Consider the following 18905-nt stretch of genomic DNA (forward strand, 5'->3'; position numbering starts at 1 on the left):
TGCAAATACTTTAGGGAAACCCCAGTCTTGTTTCACGATGAAGGGTCCACAATACCGCGCGTGCGCAACAGCTTCCTCGTTTCCATAGAGACTGGACTTGTTGCAAGCATCTTGCTTGGTTAGCGTCATATTCTCCAAAAACGGAGAGTAGTACGCGAACCTGTGCATTAATAAATGCTTATACATGTTTCCAGGATTGCACATTTTCAATGCAGTTAGACTTTTTGACCTTTGTTGACTTCAAAATGCATTTAAATGACTTGTACAACATTGGATAGCTAGCTACAGTAGCGTCAGTCAGTAACGTTAGCGATAACAGCTAACTGGCCGTGCTGAGCATTTCTCCAGTAGAGAGATTGGTCTGGAATCTTGCCGGCTAGCTTATCGCTAGTTGGCCAGCAAATGCTGGAGGTAATTTGCATTTAATACTCTCTGTCCAATTAATTTTAAACATTGCAAAAAATATTGAGCTTGCTAGCTAGTTAATACAAGGATTGGCTATACAAATGACAGCTAATATAACGTTGGTATCCATAACACGGTATCGGTTTTTGCTAAAACCAATTGCTACATCTTACTCTGTTACTCAATATTATGGACGTGTATAAGCTGTATCAAATATGTAGCCTATTACCTAACTAACTGTTACTAGCTTGCTAAGATTTTGTGCCTGATTAAACATTTGTTATTTAAATAACTAGGTTATATTTGGTACAGGCTACTAAGCTGGGAAAAGGCTTAAATATTGCATTTATTAGCTAAATGAAAACATAATATTTTAATAAAATGTATTGTTCTATATTGTTAAAACTGAATTACTGCCCCCCAATCCATCTAATTTACATCCATACATGTAATGGACGAACAGATACTTGATTTATGTTATATAACGTTAATTCATTTAGTTAAACTGTGATTTTAAAAAATGTACTTTTCACATACTTAACCGAAACCTGATTCAAATGCAGTTGGTACAAGCTTACCCAAACGTTATACCTTCCTCTATAGAACTTCAGAACCACACTTAAAAGCACAAAACAAATCTTGAGAATAGACAGATCAGTTGTACAGTATGTACAGTAGTTCATTTGGTAACCAACCCTATTCCTGGAGATCTGCCATCCTGTAGGTTTTCATTCCAACCCTAACAAAGCACACCTCATTCAATACCTAGAGGTCTTGCTGAGTTGTTAATTAGTAGAGTGTATATTGTAAATAACAATTTTGTCTGAATGTTGAGACATTTGTGTTGAAGTAAATCGGCTGTACGTGACAGCAACTATAATCTCTAAGGCTCTCAACTGGCAAAGCCCTGAATGTCCAGTTCACCTTAATTTCATATTTCTGTGCTTAATTGCATATGAAGATGTGATGGGCTCTGTAATATCAAACGTACGTGCTCTCTGATTTGGTGCTAGGAGGGAAAGGCTGGCATTTTTTTCGATGAGCAGCATGTCCCAGTTTTCCGCAGAGGACGAGGCAGAACTGCAGGCTCTGCTGAGGAGGTTACTCAGGAGCGTGCAAGAGAGAATCTCCGGGGCGCCTTCGGTCGAGTGCGCCGAAGAAATCCTCTTGCACCTCGAGGAGACGGACAAGAACTTTCACAAGTAGGCTGCAAACTGCGTCTCGTGCTAGCCTTGCTATTTTGAGTTTGCATATACACATGCATGCGGGCGGCGGTGTAGTATAATGGGTAAGGAGCTGGTATTGTATCCTAAAGGTCCGCAGGTTCAATTCCCAGATTGGACACTGTCGTTGTACCATTGCTTCTCTGTATATCCAGATGTATAAATGGATATATCCAACACTGTAAATACTATGTAAAAAAAACTTGTGTAAGTTGCTTTGGATAAGAGCGTCTGCTAAATGCCTGTAATGTAATGTAATACATGTGGTCCATGTCTTCCTGACAGCTATGAGTTTGTAAAGTACCTGCGGCAGTATGTGGAGAGCTCACTTGGGGCGGTCATCGACGAGGAAACGGAGAGCTGCGCTAGGGGCGACAGCCATGCCATTGGCTCCGGTCAAGATACCCTGGTCCACGCTGTCACGCGGAGAACGCGGGAATCTGGCCAGTGAGTACTGTAGGCTCCGCCTTCATCTCAACACTAAAAAAACATGGTCACCCTCATAATATGGAGTTTACACAGACTCTAGTCATGGTTCCTGTTTTCCTTGACTCTGGCTTATATGATTGAAATTTAGCCTGGGATTTGAGAGGTTCAACTTTTTACCTATGATTTGGAGAACTGCTTTTTCTTGGTCACTGAATTGTTTGTATTCCATTCAATTTAATTTAGTCTTCATCCACATAATTTAGCTGAACTCCATAAAATCATTATTTCATTCAATCATCATGGCCAACCACAAGATGATATCTCAACTAATGTGAATAGTAAGCAGTTATCCTGAAAAAGTGTATAATTCCTCAGCATTCAAACAACAAATAACATATTGATATTTCTATTTTGATTTGTTTACTTTTTTAAATCAATAGATACAAAGCAATGATGCTAACGCTTAAGAATACCATGATGGTGGTGGTGGAATCGCTGATCAATAAGTTTGAAGAGGATCAGCTGAAGAAGGAGGAGATGCAGAGGAGAAGCCAGCGAGAGCAGTCTGGCAGCCATTACACGGACAACTGCTCCGACAGCGACTCCTCTTTCAACCAGGTGCTTCATCAACCGATAGGCATTTATACATTACACATGCCTTTTTCAGATTGGCTGCGCGTATCCATTACCCTGCCAGAAGCTGCGTGAATCGTTACGGCGAGCGCTTTTTCAAACGTCCATGGCGGCGCTCAGGCTTCCGAATGAAGCATCACTGTTTGAGATGCTTTTCCTTTCGGTGTCTCTGAGTTATGTGGCGTCTGTAACATAGATTAGATGTTAGGCACTTTAGATGTGCGGTTTTTTGACTCAGCGGATCCCATAGATTCTGCTGAACCTGAAGCTTAGAAAAAAACCTGAAAGGAAAGCCAAACCCTGGACCGTAAATGTCTGACCTGCTCTTTAGAGAACCGCTGCATTTGTTATTCTGCGATATGCTGGGAGGCATTTGTTTTTCATCAGTCTGAAGAAACCTCCTGCCGTAGTATCGCTTATTCTCTCATCAAAGATCATTGGCACATGTTTTTTTTTTTTAAATCTCTTAGTCCTTAGCTGACCGATAAAATGGGGTGGCCTTCCTTTTCCGAAATGCTCACCAATCTGTTTGTTCAAACGGAATCCGCATGAAATGATAAATATGCTGCATTGTTATTCTGTCAAATGTTCTGCTTTTGAACATACAAGAAAAATTGCTGTTTCTGTCTTTCTTAACAGAGCTATGCATTCATCAAGCACGAGCAACTGCAGGTTATCGCAGAAAAACTTGACCCCAGCCGCCCAAAAGAGGTAGTGTGACTGCTTTTCATTTACCGGCATTCTTTTGGATATCATTGTTTTCCCTCACCTTGTCTCAGTACATAAGCTTCAGCTAAAAGGAAGCATGATTTCAGGGTTTCCTCTTTCTGCAGTGACGGATGTGTGCGTGGGATGACATAAAATAAGCTTTACGCGCTCTTGGATCTATTTGACCTTGAGCTTGACCTTGATTTGAGCCCTGCCCTGAAACAGGAAGTGTACTCCCAGGCAATAGCGACAGGGTCAGGGTTAGAAACAGGAAGCCGGTGGTGGAGGGAGTGTCGGGACCGTGTCTGAAATTGACCTCTGACCCCAGGTGCGCTGGGAGGCCCTGCAGTCCCTGTGCTGTGCCCCGCCCTCTGACGTGCTGAGCTGCGAGAGCTGGAGCAGCCTGCGCAGGAACCTGTCCGCAGCCCTGGCAGACCCCGACCCCAGCCTGAGCGTGAGCCCCCCCCCGAAACCAGCCACCCCGGTTCCTGATTCGGGATTGGTTCTCTCTGCATGGACCAGGCTCTATTGTACTGTGCGCTAGGGCTGCGCTATAACAGCTCAGTTAGTAAAAGCAGATGCTAAATGCACAGGTTTAGATTGTATTGCTGGTAGCTGAATGCACAGGTTTTGATCGTATTACTGGTGGCCTCTTGGTGTCTAAGTGAAAATCATCGGGACAGTAGGCCTCCAGGAACAGGGTTGGGCTGCCCTGGCCTAGAGATTACAGGTACAACCCTGAGCTGTGTCACACCAGACTATGACAATTAGCCTTTTCCCTCCTGGAGTAGGGTGGGTGTTAATTGGACCGGGGTCCTTGGATTATCTGTGTAAGCTCCTCATAAAAGATGTCCCACAGGCTACCAGTTGTCCTCACTGAGCGATAAGACCCTCCTCTGGTCACCTGTTAATGTACCATGTGGTCTGAAATTGGAAATATGTTTTCCGACTTGCTGACAAGTGCAGAATAATGAAAAAGGTCATCAACATGAAAGATGACATTTGAGGAGAGGTTTCAGTATGAAAATAAGTATTAATTTATCAACAGTGAAAAATTGAAATTTTCTGTCATGGTTGTGTGTCTCAAATGTCTTTTCTTAGGACAAGGTCCTGAGATTTTTTGCGAAAACCTTTTCCTCGTCTCCACTGAATGTAACAAGAGAAATTTACACCAGCCTAGGTAATATATGTCTTACTAAGCCTTGTTTTATTATACAATTATTTCCTTAGAACAAATTTAACTGTATATTTTAGGTCGTAATATGTGATAAAATGCTGTTATTAAAGTTTAATAATAAAATAGGTTATAATTCCTTTTTGATCGATCATATTTTGTTGGCCGTGTATGTGAGCAGTAATACTTTTATTGTCTCAATTTATATTTCTGATATTATAAAGTGTGTCTCCATTTTTCTTGAATTTTGTCATGTAGCCAAAAGTTTGGAGTCTGACTTCCTCCTCCAGAAATGGACCTTTCCAGTGGGATCTGCTGGTGTTGATGTAAAAACACAGGAAATGACACGCGTCCTGAAACAGGCATGTTATTCTGCTTATGCTATTTGTCATTATTATTATTATTACTGTATATCTGCATTGATGCTAATGTTCAGCTAAGTAAATAAATACATAAGAAATTAATATACACGTTTTTTTTTCAATGTAGATGCGATTACTGAATGATTTCCAAAAGGAAGTGACATCATTCTGGATTCGCCACCCAGAAAAGTGAGTCATTTGCTACTTTAAGTAACGAGATGTTCCAGAGATCTGTATCACGAAGCAGGATTGCTGAGTTAGCCGGATAACTCCATTGAGTAAAACCCGGAACCCTCCCAAACCTGGAACATGGACTGAAGTAAAAAGTGCTGTTCCGGGCTTTACTTCTGCTGGATTCCTGCTTTGTGGTACAGGTCCCAGGTGTTAAATACACTGCCTTTGACTGTTTGTTTTGACTGTGCATGTTTCTTTCTGCCGCTGTAGATATATGGAGGAGATCATTGAGAGCACCCTGTCCCTCCTCTCTGTGCACTCGGAACACAGTCTGGGGACGCCGGCCTCCCAGAAGCCCCTGGAACCCGTCCACCTGATCACAATGCTGGACACCAAAGCCTCGTGGTTCAAAAAGTGGATGGTGAGCATGAGGCCGTCTCCATTTTAAGAGCAAGCGCAGAGCTGCAGTTAAGGTCCAGACAATGGGTAGGGACAGAGGGCAGTAAGTGCGAGAGGATTTCAAGCCAAATCCCGCCCTTAATGATTTAATTAGCCCAGTCATTTTCATTTCATTTCACCATTTTGAGTCATCATTTACATGATTTGAAATTTCAGCTACATTTCTTGATCAGTTAAAATGTCAGCTGAAGACTGTTCTTGTGTCCCTGCATGAAGCTCATTACTGTAGTTTAATCTATGAGACAAGCAGCAGAGCTGGCTACCCATAATGACCTAATTTAGCCATGGTAATTGGTGGGGAAAGAAGTAAGCGTGCACACCGACCCTCCAGGAATGGATTTCTCCACCCCTTGTCTAGATGGAACAACGATGTCAGCTTGTGCTCCAGTTGCAGTCGTATAGCGCACAAATGGAACATGTCTACCTCCCATCTCCCTGTGTTTCAGCACGGCTACTACAGCAGAACCGTGGTTCTGAGGCTCCTGGAGATGAAGTACAAGTCTCTGGTGAGTGGGTCAGTCTTGACGGCCCTTTTACTCAACACGAAGTCGGGCTTGGTCTTCACCGCCAGAGCAGGGGTAGACTGCCGATGCGAATACCTGGAGGATGACTTGATGGTTCGGCCTATCAGTTCCCCCGAGTTTACCTTTTAGAGCATCCACTGTTTGTCATGCGTATCTCCCTCTCGCTTTCCGACGAGGCGAAAATTGGATTCGCAAATTTGTTTTAGGATTTTCTACGCCGGGTACTCGGTAGCGCAGCTCGGCACAAATCCGAAAGCCGCTTCGCCGTAAACAATTTCCGAGGCGGCCTTTATTTGCCATTACGAACGGTGACTGAGAACTCATTTCTCAGATGATTTCTTTAATCACTTCCTTGTCTAATGGTGTTTGTTTACTTTTTTCTTCTATTTTCGAGATAATGCGAAACGCTAACATTGAAGATTTAAATCGGCGTCCTTGTTCCGCAGATTGCCGCCGCGGTTCAGCAGTGCATTTATTACTTTGAGTCCTGCGACCGAGTTCCAGAGGAGGCGTCGGACGTCACGCACTCCGTGGAGCACCAGCTGATTGGTTTGTGTGAACTTTTTTCTTTGTGTCTTCTCGTTCCCTCTTGCGGAAATAACATGTCTAATTCTGTTCGTTCTTATCGATATGTTATGTTAATTCTGTTCATTTTATCAGTAAATTAAGTCATTTGGTGGAGGGATTCATTTACTAACATATTTGAGCTAACTCTATTAGATTAACTGTCAGCCTCACAATCTAAAATGTGAATTTCATAAATATGGCAGCATTCCATTATATGCTCCCACCCTAACAGTGTGTTATTTTGCCAAAATCCATTTTGACCATTATCGGCATGGTTAAACGAACTTTCTAATACCTAAGCTAATAGCTTTGCTGAGAAGGTTCAGTTTAAAATCCTTAACAAATAAGACACTGTATCAGCAGCAGTTGTTTGTAAGTGAAGCCTCCCCTTTTTTAAAAGTATTCTGCAAGCATCCCAACATTAATATTCAATAAACAGATCTCAGTGTAGACCGTACATTTTCCAGAGTAAACATGAAGTCACAAACACCCAGATAAGACTATCTGTGGGTTATCTTACTAAATGCAAATAATGTGTCTCCAAAGCTGCGTTCATTTATATGAATGTACATTACTAAGCTGTTCAGGCTTCGTATCCCTTACCTGTCTCTCTACATTGAGATTATTGAAACTCGCGTTGCCTGATAGCGGCAATTTGTTCGGGCCCAAATAAATGGTGATGACTTTCGTTTGTGCTCTGAATGTCTTATGGGGGGGCCCGAGTGGATTTCAGCAAACGAAACAAGGCTCGTCGAACGGATCTGCTCTCAATAAGCAAAAGCGCTCTGTTCCATCGCAATCGCTGGAAATACACGACGCGCTCTCGAGTGTTTAAAAAGAAAATTGGTTGCTATTCCCCCTGGCCCGCCCTGCCCCCACACAACCCTCCCCCCCCACCCTTCCAGTTTTGGAATGGCTGCTAGCTTTCCCAGAGCTCTGTGTTGAGTTCACCAGAGGCAGGTTTGAGCGCAGCTGCACAGCTGGCTTCCACGGTAACCTCTTGGAGGTCCCTCCCGCCCGGCTCTCAGTCACTGCTGACAGACCACCAGGAGCTCTGGGGAAAAGGGGCTAAGCAGAGGGACATCTCGCTGCGTGTTGGTATCTGACCGTATCTGACATCTGTCCTTCTGGGCCTGGTTTTCTGTTCTCTCTGGACCGTTACAGAGTGCACTGCCGCTCCCCCCCCACCCACCCCTCCAGCCCCCCGGTCCACGCTATCGTCAGGGTCGAGAGTATCTCGCCCTGGAGATAGCGACCGTCTGCGACCAGGCGCAGCTGCATGGGGACAGGGGCATTGTGGGTGCCGGGTCGGGGGCGGGGAGGTTCGTACCGGGCCTGAGTCAGCGGCGTCCCCTGTGAAGGACAGAGGGCCGTCTAACATTGCGCGGCTTCTGAGCCGAAGAGAAGAGATTCGGGCTCTGTCCGTCCGCCCACACGCACATCGCGTTTCTCCCCGAGAGGGGGAGGGTTTTCAGATTTAAAAATGTGAACGCAGCACACATTTTAAAAATGTGTTTTTTTCGTTTGTCTTATCTCTTGAGTGTCCCTCCTCGTTATGCACAAGGTTTATTTCATTCTTTTTTCTGTTTGCTCCGTAAGCAGTTTGGCCGACCCGGACGGCGACGACGCGGAATTCATTTGCAGCGCCGTTGGGGGAAAAAAAAAAAAAAAAAAAAAAAAACAGATTCAGCGCTCCTTCGCACAAATCAATGCGAGCGTCCCAGAGCTGCCGGGAGGTGTGCTTTTTCCTAAAAAAGAAGATGGCTTATTATTCCCCCCGGCGCGCGTCCCCGTTCGGAGCGGCTAATGGCTTTTCTCGGCCCTCTCGCCGTCCCCGGCGGGCCTCCGGCGGGCCCGAGCGCGGTTTCTCGAACCCGTGCCGACGGCGCACCACGCCATCACCGTCTCTCCCGCCTTCAGCGCCCCCCCCCATTCTCATCTGATATAGTGGAGCTGGACAACTAATAGAAGCCCAACCAAAGGACGTCTTGATAACGTGCCTGTTTCTGAAGCTGTTTAATTTCCCCCCCCCACCCCCGGAATCAAAGCCAGGTGGCTTTGGCATCGTTAGGACTGGGGCGTTTTGCCTGAGAACAGTGTGTGTGTGTGTGTGTGTGTGTGTGCGTGTGAGTGTGCGTGTGTGTGTGCGTGCGTGCGTGCGTGCGTGAGTGTGCGTGCATGCAAGTGTGTGTTATCCAGGGAGCAGCAGTGGGCGTTACCAGCAGCCTTGGATTGCGGGGACGAGGTCGGGAGGGCGAGAGAGAGAGAGAGCGAGGGAGAGATAGAGCGCAGGTGGAGAGAGATGTAGCGGTCCTGCAGCAGCGGCGTGTTAGCGGGGGTTAGAGGGGATTCACACTTTAACGCTCCCGTGCTGAGAGCCGGCCTTATCAGCAGGAGAGCAGTCGCGGCGTTGCTCTCCAGACGGGAAGGTGAGGGAGAGTTCTTAGTTCAGTCAGAGTAACCCCCGATAAGGTTTTTCTGCACACACGCGCCCTTGCCTATTTACCACGCTGCTGCGCATCGGAGATTGCGTTTTACCGAGCGCCAGCAGGGCGTTTAGAACAGTGCTGGGCTCGTAACGAGACGGCTTTGGGTGTAAACAGCTTAGCGTTGCAGCCGGGGATGCCGCTGTAATAACCCTGCACCCTTAACTCACTTCACTGAATGTCCAGCTGCTCATATTGATAACATTATAAACCGCATAAGTCCCCCTTCCAAGGATGTCGACTAATCAAATCAATAACGAGCTTGAAATGAAACAAAAGCGTGCCTTGTGTCTTATGTACTGGCTAAAAAGCAATGTAGACAGCGCCCCCTTGTGTGCGGGAGGCCCACTGCTGGCGGTGCATGGTGCTGTAAGCGTTCAGAGTGTTAAGTGTTCAGTGTCTCCAGGTGGTGCCCAGAGGACGCTGTACACGGCCAAGGAGCTGGAGTACATGTATTTCGTCCACTCCCTCTGCCTGCTGGGAAGGCTCCTCATGTACACCAACGGAAGGAAGCTTTTCCCCATCAGAGTGAAGAAAAGGAAAGGTATGCCTTCCCATGATGCTCTTTTACTGCTTGCAGCTTTCTTTAGAACTCCCTTTTCAAAGAAAAGAACAAAATTCTACAAAATTGTAGTTTTACTATGCAGTCCTCCAGCTCAGCTGCGCAGTCGTTGTGTTGGTGGACTGGACTCTGCGCAGCTGACGTAGGCCAATTTTGTGCCTTGGCTCTTGCCCAGGGCTCTGCCAGTACACTGGTGTCGAGCACTTGGGCCTTCTACTAAAGTTCTACAAATGGAGGCAGCCCTGATAAGGCTATCGCTAAAGTAGCATGCGCGCCATTGCGTTATACAGTATTGTGTCATGAGAAACATTACATTGATACCGAATAATGTCTTTGCAGATCCGGTGACTCTTACAGACTTGATTGCGATCCTTATAAGGACACTGTACCAGCACCCTAAACCGGCACATTGTGACATCTCGCACGCAGGTGGAGTCCCCCGTCCCACCCTAACACACCTCTCTGGTTTAGCAGGAAAAATGATTGGAAAACTTCACCTCGTTATGACGCACTTTATTGCAGTTATTTATGCCAATGAGTACAAGTAGCAATCACCTTTGGGCTGTGTCAGTGATTCTAAGTTCAGCGCTGCTATAGTGAAATAGGCTGTGCCATATCACTGGGCTTGGCATCAGGAATCTCATAGTCATAAAAGGGCCAGATAACCTGAAGCAAACCCTGCTCTTCCTTCCTTACACAGATTAATTAGGTACATTGATTAAGAGGTTTTTCATTAACCGGTTCTGGACAGACGAACATAGAGTGTGACTAAGAAAGTTTTCTCATTAACCGGGTGTGGACAGACGGACGTGTGACGAATGAGGCACATCCTTGTGCAACGCTGAGGAACACGTTCCTCAGGAGTTTTGCTCAGTGAGAATTTCAGGAAGCTGAGCAGACGATGTGTGGTATTTTTTATAGACTCCCTGTCGCCCACCGGTCTGGTGATGGAGGTGCTGCGAACGCTGTGTGACCGCACGGAGTGCGCGGTCGAGTGCCTGTACCAGACCTCCGTGATCGAGACGCTCCTGTGTCCCATCGTCGCCTTGCTCAAAGGAAAACAGGTCGGCGGGATTCAAACACACTTTCCATTCAAGATACAGTAGTTCCCAGCTTAGTTTTCACCCATCTCTGTGATTTCTTCCAGTAAAATTTGCACTCATTAACTTCCCTTATGAACTTTGGCAAATCATCTTATACAGATGTTAGATTTAGTCACAGATTTGAACTAATAGGGTTCTGTTGAATCTCCTAGTTGAATCTCTACCACTATCTGGTAAAAGTACTCACTGACAATTGGAAGCTATTTGTAGCATGTTAGTAAATCTTCATTTTTATGGGACACTGAAGATGCCCATCTCTCAGGTGTGCATCTTAGGTCTCTCAGTGCAGTTATAAGAAGCAGTCCAGTGTGATTCGGTGTCCTCTGTGTCGCGTTTCTGTGCCAATTCATTATGCTCTTATGCTGCAGGCTAAATTGAACTCCCCTGAAACCACGTTGACCCACATAGCTGACATCCTGGCAAGAATCGCCACCACCGAACGGGGACTGTCCCTTTTTCTGTTCGACAGGAACCTAGTTTCCGTTGAGGGACAAAGGTAAGAAACACTTCCCATTTACTGTTTCTTTATTACAGCAATATAATTTCCCTTTACAAAGCATTGTTGTTAACCTGGTATTCTTCGCTAACTTATATATATGATGTACCAATGCAAAATTGTATTATCTTTATTACGATTATGTTTATGATGTGGAAGTCAGTTTCAGTGTTTTCCATTTTAACTGTATATTTTCAGTTCACCACTGACCATTCCACCAATGGATCCCAATATTATAGTATTTGTTCTCATTTTCGTAAGATTAATAATGGCCTTTGTGATTGGCTTGGCCTTGTTTCATACGTTAATAATGTCCTCTGTGATTGGCTCTCTCCCTGTTCCAGTATATCAGTAGCCCATGTGATAGTCCAGTTCACCCAGAAGCTCCTGGCCAAGGAGCTGGCGGTGCTGACGGAGTCTGACACGTCCCCCAGCGTGAGCGGGGCCTTCATCTTCGTCTGCAGACAGATGTACAACACCTGCGAGGGGCTGCAGGAGCTCAGGCCTTACGGCCTGCACGAGTGCATAGCAGAGGCGTGGAGAAAGGTGTGTGTGTGCGTACGTGTGCGTGTGCGTGTGTGTGCGTGTGCGTGTGTGTGTGCGTGTGCGTGTGCATGTGTGTGCGTGTGCGTGTGTGTGTGCGTGTGCGTGTGTATGTGTGTGCGTGTGTGTGCGTGTGTGTGTGCGTGTGCGTGTGTGTGTGCGTGTGCGTGTGCGTGTGTATGTGTGTGCGTGTGTGTGCGTGTGTGTGTGTGTGTGTGTAGTGTGCGTGTGCATGCGTGTTTGTGTGCCTGTGTGTGTGTGTATGTGTGTGCGTGTGTATGTGTGTGCGTACGTGTGCGTGTGTGTATGTGTGTGCGTGTGTGTGTGCGTGTGCGTGTGCGTGTGTATGTGTGTGCGTACGTGTGCGTGTGCGTGCGTGTGCGTGTGCGTGTGTATGTGTGTGCGTACGTGTGCGTGTGTGTATGTGTGTGCGTGTGTGTGCGTGTGGTGTGTGTGTGTGTGTGTGCGTGTGTGTGTGGTGTGTGTGTGTGTGTCGTGTGCGTGTGCGTGTGCGTGTGTATGTGTGTGCGTGTGTGTGCGTGTGTGTGTGTGTGTGTAGTGTGTGCATGCGTGTTTGTGTGCCTGTGTGTGTGTGTGTGTGTATGTGTGTGTGTGTGTGTGTGTAGTGTGCGTGTGCATGCGTGTTTGTGTGCCTGTGTGTGTGTGTGTGTGTATGTGTGTGCGTGTGTGCGTGTGTGTGTGAGAGAGAGCATAAGTGCCCATGCACAGAGGAATGACACAATAAGTTAGTTTTAGTGTGTGGCAGAGAAGCCTCAATATAAAAACTCAGGCAAAAGGGGACATTTCTTTTCTTGTGGGCCTTTAAGGACCAGCATTCTATTGTATTGATTCCATTTCACCCAGACTGAATGATAAACTTTGTAATACATTCTGGTGTACATGACTGGGGACACGAGCATGCAGGGAGTGGCAGACCACGAGTGTGGTTTATCAGCAGACGGATTACGTGCTGACCCATGACTTACTCATGGATAACGGGAGTGAGCAACTGTCTGAAGCTCATTCGTCTTACTCCCTCTCTCCCAGGGATCCAAGACCTTTGCGGTCTCGAGTCCGTCTGTCCGCTCCACGCCCCAACCGGCTATTTCTGATTAACAAAAACGCCCCGGCCAAGTCGGGTAAAAGATTGACTGCTCCCGCACCCACGTTTTTCCATTTTCTCGATAAAATGACCTCATGTTTTTGATAAGGAACGCTCCTACTCCTTCTGGATAAAGAAAAGACGGTCGATAAAAAAGCCGAACAGAGGAGCTTTTGTTGCGCCGCGCGATCGCAGATAAAAGGCCCCGGTCGCTCGCGGAAAAACGACGACCTTGAGCGGACCCCGGGCGCCCCGCCGTCCGTCGGCTGTCGGACCCCGCCGCTCCTCTCCGCGTGCGGCCGCTTGTACCGTAGACGGCGCGGTTCGAGTTGTCCGGCACGCTGCCCGCACCTTTATAAAAAAAGGCATTTTGTCTGTTTGACATTTTAACAATCCCGCGCGGAGAGATAACACGATTCCCTTTTAAATGTAAATTCCCCGAGTCCGTGGGGGGTGCTTTCAAAAGGACTTAAACACGGGGTCTCGTACAGCGAGACGACACCAGGGCCACGGGACAGGTCACTCTTCATCTGTGACAGGCTGAAAGTGTTGAATTGATGACCGGTGGTTACAGCAGACCAATGGAGTTCTCAGTCAGTACATGCTACGCTAACATAAAGGGGCCAACTGTACATTGTGCATAGGCATGTTGTAAAGACATGTGATGCCATTCAGTTAACATCACGCCTTAACTCTGACTGACAGTTGAAAGCAAAATCGCTTCAGAAACGTAGTGTGACAGGTTCGACGATCGCCCAACCTAACAAAACAAAAGTGTAGCGCTTGCATTTGCTTATGAGTCAAAGTCAGAGTTGTTTATGATATACAGAGCATTTTATAGAAACAGTGTTAATGAAGTACTTGGGCTTCCAGCAAGCGGTAAAAAACAATCCTAAAAGCCACAGGTCCTGCCGAAGAGACAGGCCTAATTGTGAAATGGCGAAATGCTCTTGTGACCCGTCGCCCATGCAAGTAAACCAAGTAATCACTAGGAAAGTCCTTAATGGAATCTTCAGCAGGGTTTCAGCTTGACAACTTGAAACGGCAGCATCCCTGAGAATTGCGATTTCCCAGCATGGCACGCAGACTAAACAACATGAAGAAAGAAAACAAAACCTTGGCCTCCAATTTCATAGCTATCTGAAGGGCGAAATGACAGCTACAGGAAGTGGGGAGCTCCCTCCGCTGAGCCCGCGAACAAGGCTTCGGAGAGAGAGGGGGGGGGAGAGACAGAGAGAGAGAGAGACAGAGAGAGGGAGAGAGAGAGAGAGAGAGGCGCGGGGGGGACGAGAGAGGGGCCCTGGCCCCCCGAACCGAAACGGCTCAGACGAAAAACGTAATAAATAATTCCGAAGTTTTCTTTTTTGCAGACGAGCCGCCTGTCGGAGCGGGTTCCCACCCCCGTCCCCGGAGCCACCCCGGGCCCGCTGTCTCAGGAGCGGCAGAACGCGTGAGTGACACTCGCCCGAGTCTTTCCCTCAGGCCAACAAATAATGGAGAGGCCGTATTTAGAACAGGCTGCCGTTCCGAGTGTTATAATTGCCGTCTGGCGCGCGGCGTTAAAGATAGCGAGCTGCGGCGCAGCGGGGACGCCGACATAGCGTAACTATGTGTTACCTGCGTATATAGCGTGTATATATATATATATATATATATATATATATATATATATGTATGTATATAGAGCGTAGCCTGTGATGGTTCTCGTTTGGGAAACGCACGTGTTCAAGTGTTTATGTTTACAGTTTGTGCATTATGGAGCCTGTGCATAGGCTGGTTCATGTTGACAGAAGGAGTAGCGTGTGGTTTAAGCGTTTTACATGAAAGTGGTTGAATGTGTTTTGACCGTGCCATCTCCCTGGCGACCGCAGGCTGGTCTGGGAGGAGGCGCTGCTGGACAACCTGCTGAACTTCGCCGCCACTCCGAAGGGCCTGCTCCTCCTGCAGCAGACGGGGGCCATCAACGAGTGCGTCACCTACATGTTCACCAGGTTCACCAAGAAACTGCAGGTACGGTGGCCCAGCTGGGACATGGGAGTGCCGCCTAGCGCCCCCACTATGTGTTCATCACTAAACTCTGCCGTCAGTGTGGCCCGTATATGGAACAGACTTAAGTAGAGGGATCCAGTTTTATTTTGCTTTTTTCTTCCATAATTTGGAATACCCGGAATGCCCCTTGAGTGAGCATTGCTGTCCTGAGCAGTGAATGTGCACACTCTTATGTCCCCTATGGGCCAGTGACTCAGAGAGATTTTGCTCTAGCTGGAGGATAGCCATACAGTATCTCACTGACTACAGCTCAGTAGCCTGTGGGCACTGGTTGGAGGCTAGCGCATTACCGAGGGAGTTAACGCCATAGTAACCTGTGGAACCCTGCCCAGTTTAAACCACGGATACTCAAATCTGGCCCTCAAGTCCAAATCCAGCCTTGGTTTTCTTTTCTCCCATGTACTTAACTGAACAAACAGTGCTGCTGATTGGCCAGACTGCCCTCACACCTGACTCCCAGGTAAAGGGAGGTTGGAAATTTGAGGGCTGTGATTTGAGTAATAGGGGAGTTTAGGCCCCCCCACCCCTGTCAGAAGGAGGGCATTTGTGTCCCAGCAGTCTAGACGTCCGGTAGAGGCTTTCACGGCGAGCTCCTTTACTGACTTTTAGAAGCTCCTACGTCTGCTTCCCTCCTCCCTCCCAGAAGCGGATATTCCTGGCGGGGCCAGCGCGGCCTGTTCGCAAGGAGACGTCAGACGCCATGTCGACCTCGGCGTGTCGCGTGATTTAGCGACTCTGCTGCCTGCGCACGATCCGGCCCGGATCGGCGCTCGCCCGCCCGCCCGCTTCCGGGCCGACAGCAGCCGACGCGGCCCTCTGGCTCGTCCTCAACTGAACCGCCGAGAACGGCTCGCACGAGCGCGGTGATGAATTTTTAATCGTTGCGTCGGTTTTGCTCGCTTTCCGCCATAAAACGGTAATTATTCTCATCCGTTTTTACATGGCTCTGCGCTTCGGTTAACCGGAATGTATTCCGCGAAGGCCTGTTGTTTTAACGTTGCTATCGCGCGCGCGCACAAGTCTTAAAATCCCTGTTGTTCACTGTACTTAACAAGCAGCCATTAAGGCTCATTACTGTACGCCGTAGGTGCTGCATGAGAGTAAAAATTGAGATGTAAAAATCACCTTGATAATTCTCTAATTCTCCATGATGTTGATGTTAAGCGATTTCTCTTTCCTTATTCGTCTGGTTTTTTTTTTCCTTATTGCGTTCGTGCACTTAAAAAGCGCCGTCTGTTTATGAAGGCGCAGAAAATCTTGAGTCCTGGCCTGCGTTTTCTCTCCACCGTTGTGCTTCTCTGGGGATGGAGCTACATGCTAATTGGAAACTGCCTCCGCGTTTCTACAATCTGTTTCTGTTGCCTTCGACGTGCGTGTTTTTCATTAATCATGCATTGGTTTCGGATTATGTAAGCAAATAGCTGCCGGCCAGTATGAATCACTGTCCGCCCTTTCTCTGTCGAACCGTTGTGTTGTCTTCCCCCCGTCTCTCTCGTTCCAGGTCAGCAGGTGTGAGAAGTTCGGGTACGGGGTGATGGTCACCCAGGTGGCGGCGACCGCGCCCGGCATCGCGGCTCTGCGCAGCTCAGGTAAAAACCGCGGGCCGACCGAGCCGCGTTTCAGAGCGGGAAAAGGCCGAGGTCACGTGACGCGACTGGACCAATCAGACAGGAGAACAGACGAGATTTTGGTTCATTTTACGGTGTTAACACGTCTTCGTGTTTACATGTGTTCAGTTTGGCACGGCTGCTATTTACTGCTGTGACGCCCCTTATCTCAGTCTTACATTCATCTACAGCACCTTTTGAAATGATTCTCAGGAATTTGGACAAATGTATCTGCCCCGTATCTGATATGAATATCTTGCAGTGAATATTTTTCTGCTTAATTAACCCAGCAAGAGAAAAAGTCACGGTTGACTCATATCACCTTCTGCAATTAACGACCCACTGTTATTACAAGTTGTTTTTCGAGGGTTTGTTTAAGATTCGACCCGATTGCAAGCCTTCGTTCGTTCATTTCAGGTTTTGTCCAGGCCATAGTGGTGGAGCTGTGGTCTGCTCTGGAGTGCGGGAGGGAGGACGTGAGGGTGGTCCATCCCAAATCCACCCCCATGGACCCCATCGACAGGAGCTGCCAGAAGGTAGCGCCTCGCGCACGTTTAAGCGCCTCTCCTCGCGCGGTATCGCCGATGCCCCGCGGCATCGTGGGTAGAAGCGAATACCTCGGGATTGGCGCGTAACCCGCGGCCACAGTGCTAATCAGCGCACCTCGGGCCTTCGTGATCTGACGAACGTCACGGCGGCGAGGGCGTCATTTTGACACAGCCTGTTTGTTTGAGTGAAGTCCCAGACGTCGCTCCCCTCCGAGACTGATGGGCTGCGCATGCTAATGAGGCTCGGAAAGAGCGGGAGATGAAAGCCAACGGGTTGAAAGTGAGGGGAGCAAAGGTTTCCTCCTTTCTTTTGTTCTTCCCGCCATTTCGAGACAGAAAAGAAAGTAGAAAATATTGAAGCGTTTTATTTTGATTTGTTTTCGTCTGAATCAAGGGTGATGGTTTTTGATAAATGTTTCATTGTTCTCTGGAGTTTTAATGTCGTCTCTTTTTTTTATTGAACCTCATAAAAAAGTCTCCTTATATGAAAGCGTATTTAGTCAAGTCTTCATAAATATTTTGGTTGATATGTCTGCTGCTTTCAGCTTTCATTAGTGTTTTATGTGTCGGCAAAACTTTGATAAATCCGATCTGAATTTAATCACAAAATAGTTTCTTAAAGCTTTGTAATAAGACGTCCTTATATGACATCTTTTTGACTATCTTAGTTTAAGGCAGTGGTAACCAACTCAGTTCCCGGAAATCAACCACCCTGTAGGTTTTCAGTCCAACCCTAACCTAGTGCACCTTATTCAACAGCTATAGATCTTGTTCAGCTGCTAATTAAGTCAGGTGTGCCAAACTAGGGTTGAAATGAAAACCTACAGGATGGTAGATCTCCAGGAACAGGGCTGGTTTCCACTGGTTTAAGGTATACTATCAAGATATCCATTCCCTATCAATGCAGGAAAATCATGCACTTCCAAATGAATGAAAAATCCTGGAATTGCGTTAGAGTTGTGGACGGTGATGGTAAATGGTAAATGGATGATTTATATAGCGCTTTACCAAAGCGCTTTACAAATGAGCTCTCTTCGCCAGAGCAGTTAGAGGGTTTGGGGTAGGTGCTTGTCAAGGACATTCGTATGCCAGGCGGGTTTGAACGCACCCTCCGATGCAGACAATCGGTCTTACCTCCTGAGCTATATCGCCCTGGGTGATGACGATGATAACCCCGTGGCTCTGACTCAGACGACCCGTACGTGCTTTAACTCCTGGCTGACTCTGTGACTCCGCCCCCCTCCTCCCCCCCCACAGTCCTTCCTGGCCCTGGTCAACCTGCTGTCCTCTTCCCACGCCGTGTGGGAGCTGCTGGGGCGCCAGACGCTGCCCAACAAGGCCCAGTACCCGCTGAGGGAGATGCCCACCTCCATCACCGTGAGTTCCGGCCCAGCGCACCACACCGCGGTTCCCCCCTGGGCCCTGCAATTCAGTGCCGGGGCTGGCAGCCTGCCGCTTAATAGCAGCGATGCTAACTGTGCGCAAGCAGCGATGCTAACAGTATCAGCTGCATAACAGCAAGTTGTGTTCTGACTTGTGCGAAAACCTCAGGGATTCGGTACGTGTGAAACGTGAGGTCTTTTGCTCTCTCGGCTGCAGAATCGGTTTGCACCAAAAGAGGGCGTGCTTCGACCAACTGATCTCAGCAGTGTCGAAGGCCTAGTAACGTATTTCAGTCCAGTTCCTGTGCAATGGATGACTGGTTATGGATGACTGTAGGTTATGCATGTGCACCGTTTCGATACTGTGAA

General features: G+C 47.6%; 1 protein-coding gene across 2 annotated transcripts in view; it reads left to right on the forward strand.

Moving 5' to 3' along the window:
• The first annotated feature begins 69 nt into the window (after positions 1 to 69).
• tbc1d32 (TBC1 domain family, member 32) overlaps positions 70 to 18905 on the forward strand; it is a 44704-nt gene continuing 25868 nt past the window's right edge. Inside the window, exons 1-22 of one of the 2 annotated variants that reach the window (XM_064340138.1) lie at positions 70 to 411; positions 1419 to 1607; positions 1914 to 2075; positions 2498 to 2675; positions 3330 to 3401; positions 3727 to 3852; positions 4500 to 4578; positions 4831 to 4934; positions 5062 to 5123; positions 5379 to 5529; positions 6014 to 6073; positions 6538 to 6640; positions 9551 to 9688; positions 10046 to 10135; positions 10628 to 10770; positions 11178 to 11305; positions 11650 to 11851; positions 14321 to 14400; positions 14822 to 14960; positions 16501 to 16588; positions 17024 to 17142; positions 18412 to 18531. In XM_064340138.1, the coding sequence (XP_064196208.1) occupies positions 1444 to 1607; positions 1914 to 2075; positions 2498 to 2675; positions 3330 to 3401; positions 3727 to 3852; positions 4500 to 4578; positions 4831 to 4934; positions 5062 to 5123; positions 5379 to 5529; positions 6014 to 6073; positions 6538 to 6640; positions 9551 to 9688; positions 10046 to 10135; positions 10628 to 10770; positions 11178 to 11305; positions 11650 to 11851; positions 14321 to 14400; positions 14822 to 14960; positions 16501 to 16588; positions 17024 to 17142; positions 18412 to 18531 (2508 nt within the window). In that variant the 5' untranslated portion in view covers positions 70 to 411; positions 1419 to 1443. The remainder of the gene's footprint in view (positions 412 to 1418; positions 1608 to 1913; positions 2076 to 2497; positions 2676 to 3329; positions 3402 to 3726; positions 3853 to 4499; positions 4579 to 4830; positions 4935 to 5061; positions 5124 to 5378; positions 5530 to 6013; positions 6074 to 6537; positions 6641 to 9550; positions 9689 to 10045; positions 10136 to 10627; positions 10771 to 11177; positions 11306 to 11649; positions 11852 to 14320; positions 14401 to 14821; positions 14961 to 16500; positions 16589 to 17023; positions 17143 to 18411; positions 18532 to 18905) is intronic. The other variant, XM_064340139.1, reaches the window with a different exon arrangement.

Source organism: Anguilla rostrata, chromosome 6 (assembly GCF_018555375.3).
Source record: "Anguilla rostrata isolate EN2019 chromosome 6, ASM1855537v3, whole genome shotgun sequence".
Lineage (NCBI taxonomy): Eukaryota > Metazoa > Chordata > Actinopteri > Anguilliformes > Anguillidae > Anguilla > Anguilla rostrata.